General features: G+C 42.1%; 1 protein-coding gene across 1 annotated transcript in view; it reads left to right on the top strand.

Moving 5' to 3' along the window:
- Pkhd1 (PKHD1, fibrocystin/polyductin) overlaps nt 1–4,173 on the top strand; it is a 430,053-nt gene that overhangs the window by 23,396 nt on the left and 402,484 nt on the right. Inside the window, exon 11 of the mRNA XM_005369574.2 lies at nt 3,818–3,919. Within this exon, the coding sequence (XP_005369631.2) occupies nt 3,818–3,919 (102 nt within the window). The remainder of the gene's footprint in view (nt 1–3,817; nt 3,920–4,173) is intronic.

Here is a 4,173-nt window from a genome sequence, read left to right as displayed (position 1 = left end):
AAAAAAAAAAAAAAAAGAGTGCACACAGTGTGTAGGTTTTAATATAATGACAAACCTACTGAAAACGGGTCTGCGAGAGGTTCAGATTTCAGAAGCAACAAAAATTTGCCTCTCCAAATGAGAAAACTATCATCTCATAGATGGTGGGACAAATGCCATTCATTCTCTGGACAGACGATGCTGCTGGAACTAAATTTTGACCCTGGTGTGTCTTGTTTTTAAACAGTGGTCTAGTAAGTTCGAGAGCTGCTGTGAAGAAACACCCATACCGATGGATACACAGTAACAGGAGCAACAAGATGATCAATCTCTTACTGAGTGTTTGGCATATAACTTCAATATTCATTTCTTTTAACTGAAAGATAGAGTACATCACCATTAGTTTTCTTTGGAGAAAACAGATTAAGAGGGTATGCAACCTGTCCAAAGGTCCTTTCAAACTGGTAAAAAAATCCCATGCACGTAACCAACACCCTTCAGGAAGCATGCTGTCTCTGGTACTGTACCTCAGGCTTTCACGACTCTGCTCTGATTGTAGAGCCCTGCCGTGCTGGAGGGGCAGGTTGACAATATCCATTATCATATACTTCCTGGGCTGAAGACTCAGAGGCACAAGCATTTTCATAGTGGCGGCATCCCTGGGGATATGGACAATCTGTAGAGTCTGGGGCTGAGCCTCTGCAGGCTAGCGCTCCGTAACTAGTCCAGTGTGGTTAAGCTCCTAAGTTGCTGAGCCTGGATTCAGTATCTGTGAAATGAATGATGTGGTGCTTTTCCTTTTAACTCTAAAATTGTCTAAAACAGCTGGTGAGGAAGAGTATTTTAATTCACCCAAAATTCTCTGTCCTTTTCATGATCATGCTCACAGAATCACAAATTCTTTCATTTTGTTTCTCATATGCTTCTTAAATATGGCATGTCTACATTTTATTTTATTTTATTTGAGTTACGAGACAGAGATTCTCTGTGTAGCTCTGGCTGTCCTGGAACTTGGTTTGTAGATTAGGCTATCCTCGAACTCAGGTTCGAGGCCTGCCTCTGCCTCCCAAGTTCTGGGATTAAAAGACTGTGCCATTACACGTGGCTGGCACATCTATTTTATCTGTATACCCACTGTGCCATTATGGGCTCCATAATCTCCTGAATAGATTGCTCTTGTGATCTCTAAGGGTTCTGACTTGACATTTATCCTCTGCAGATCCATGTTCTACCCATTTGCCAGGAGTCTCTATATCAAGCACCCACTTGACTCTTCCTCACCATGCACATCCTATAAAGCAGTGGTTCTCAACCTCCCTAAGGCTGTGACCTTCTAAAGGATTTCATCATGCTGTGGTGATCCCCCCACCATAAAATTATTTTCATTGCTACTTTATAACTGGAATTTTTCTACTGTTATGAATTGTAATTCAAATATCTTACATGCAGGATGGTCTTAGGCAGTTCCCATGAAAGGGTCACTCAGTCCCCATGGGGGCCACCATCCCACAGGTCGAGAAACATTGCTCTAAAGGATTATCATCTTCAGTGAGAAACAGCCCAAAGGTCTGCCTTCACTTACCTTCTGTGCTTCTCCAGCTCCCTGTTCTCCCCTTCCTCCTCCCTGTCTCACTTCCACCTCTCTACCTATTCTAACTATACTATATGCATTGTACAACCTTTTCCCTATCCTGGCTATTACTTGTTTTAAAATCCCCTCTCTCTTTTATGTGGTCAGTTATATATATTTTTTCATTTTATTCCTGAATTGGAGTCTTAATATATAACCTAAGCCAGCGTTGACTTTGTTAGACCCTGGTTTCAACCTTCCCGGTTCCGGGGCTATACCTAGATGTACACCTGTATGCTCAGCTTTCCCTGGTGAGTTTAAACTCATCAGTTCAGATATCATTCCCAGAAACTTTATTCTCTCCTCGGTAACCCCAGTCTCTCCTGAGCCTTTCTCTGCCTCAGAGCCTCTCTAATTTAGCTGACCTGAAGTACTGTAATTAGATTCCTTATACATGCACTTCCTTACCATAGTCACTGACTTGAAGAAAGAAACTACTCCAAATTCGTCTCTGTCTTCCTAGTGCAATCGAGTAGACACATTGAATGTCAAAAAAGATTGTGCTACCACAACTGTCCTAAAAGGCCAGGAACCCTTTTCTTCTGGTGAACAATAGTGAGCACAGAGACCTGCAGCTGCTCCAGATGTAGATTTAGAGATGACTCTAAATGAGACACTTCCTTAAATAAATAAACACTTCCTGTAAGACTGGAGAAACACTGTGGGAGAGAGGGCAGAAAGAATGTAGGAGCCAGATACAGGAAGGGGAGGCATAAGATGCCATCTTCAGGCACGGTATAGTCACTGCAATCCTGAACTCACAGCGGCTGCAGTTAACCTGCACTGGAGCTGCACCTACACAGGATGCAGGTTAACCTATTAGCCATCAGTTATGGCGGAAGAGGGTGTCATGAGATCATATCCTTCTCTGTTTAACTATTGGAAACGGAAAGTTCTGGAAGAGGGGGAATCCTTGTCTTGGGTTTGGGGCCCACTGATGAGTGTACCAAGTTCCAGGGGAAAGTACTGAACTTACGGCTGAACCAACCCTTGACCAATCTCTGTGGGTCACCAGACAAAATAAAAAGACTCAGATGTGGGAAAAGGATTCGTAGGGATGGAAGGGTCTTGAGAGGGTGGGAGGTGAAGGTAATTTATTAGAATGCATCTTATTCATGTATGAAGATGTCAAGGAGCAAAGTAATTTTTAAAAACAGATTCCTATTTTGAACTTAGAAGCATTCATGACCTAAGTAAATACACTTAGTTTATGTCATGCTCTGAATATATGTTTACTGAATATTATAGTTATATATGCATATATATACACAAATACATACAATTAACTTACCAAAAATCACAGCTATTCTTCACCCTGAAAGGAACCAAACTTCAAACTGTGGGTATTTAAAGAAAGGACACGGGGCGGAAGAGATGGCTCAGTGGTTAAAAGCACACACTGATCTTGCAGAAGACCTAAGTTAAGTTCCCAGCACCAACACTACAATCTATTACCTCAGCTCCAAAATGGTCTCATGCCCTCTTCTGGCATCTGCAAGTGCCACCCACCCACACATGTAATTAAACCAAATCTTTAAAGAAAGGATAACATGAAATCCTTGTGGGAATTTATCATATTGCTATAGAACAATGACTCTCAACCTTTCTAATGCTGTGACCCTTTAATACAGTTCCTAATGGTGTGGTGATCTCAATTATAAAATTATTTTGTCACTACACCGTAACTGTAATTTTGCTACTGTTAGGAATCATAAAGTGACTGTCTGATCTGCACCCTCAAAGGGGCTGAGACCCACTGGTTGAGAACCACTGCTGTAGAGGCTTTGGTTTGAGTGTGGGTGATCTGCGTGTGCCTGTGGTTGAAGCTTGCAGCATGGGGAAGAATTAAGATTGGGGCAACGAAAGTTCTGCCCAGTGCACCCATTAGTGGTTCTTCCATGTTGTGTAAACTACTGTCCTCCATTGTCGAACTAAGCCCTTGATGGGAAGAGACCTATTTCATAAGAAAGCATAAGGGGTACAAAGACTTTCGCTGATACTGTGAGCGACCTTGCCTATAAATACTGATCCTCTATAATATATATTTATCATCCTTTTTATTATTAAGGACATTTAAAATGACAATTCGAAAAGCTTCAACTGCTGCCGTACTTGCGGCGTAAGAATTATGTTATGATGCTTTCTCTCACTGTCCAGCGCACGTCACATTGCGTGTCTAGAAGCTTACGTTTTTATAATCTCTTGCAGAAATCCAATCTGTGTTTCCAAAAGTTGGGAGCCTTGGTGGAAGAACAGACATCACCATTACAGGAGATTTCTTTGACTCTTCTGCCCAGGTTACCATTGCAGGTAATTATGTTAAAATGGATGTAAATGGTTCAGTTTTAAATGCTATAGGAGTTTCTATCTCTAATGACCCAGGACTGTGAAGGGAAGCTTTCTTACATTTTTTTAAATTTATTTATTAAAGATTTCTATCTCTTCCCCACCACTGCCTCCCATTTCCCTCCCCCTCCCCCAAACAAGTCCCCCTCCCTCGTCAGCCCAAAGAGCAATCAGGGTTCCCTGCCCTGTGGGAAGTCCAAGGACCACCCACCTCCATC

This window comes from Microtus ochrogaster, unplaced genomic scaffold (genome assembly GCF_000317375.1).
Source record: "Microtus ochrogaster isolate Prairie Vole_2 unplaced genomic scaffold, MicOch1.0 UNK52, whole genome shotgun sequence".
In the NCBI taxonomy this organism is placed as follows: domain Eukaryota; kingdom Metazoa; phylum Chordata; class Mammalia; order Rodentia; family Cricetidae; genus Microtus; species Microtus ochrogaster.
The sequence above is the reverse complement of the archived record's forward strand: the minus strand, read 5'-3'. Positions and strand labels throughout refer to the sequence as shown.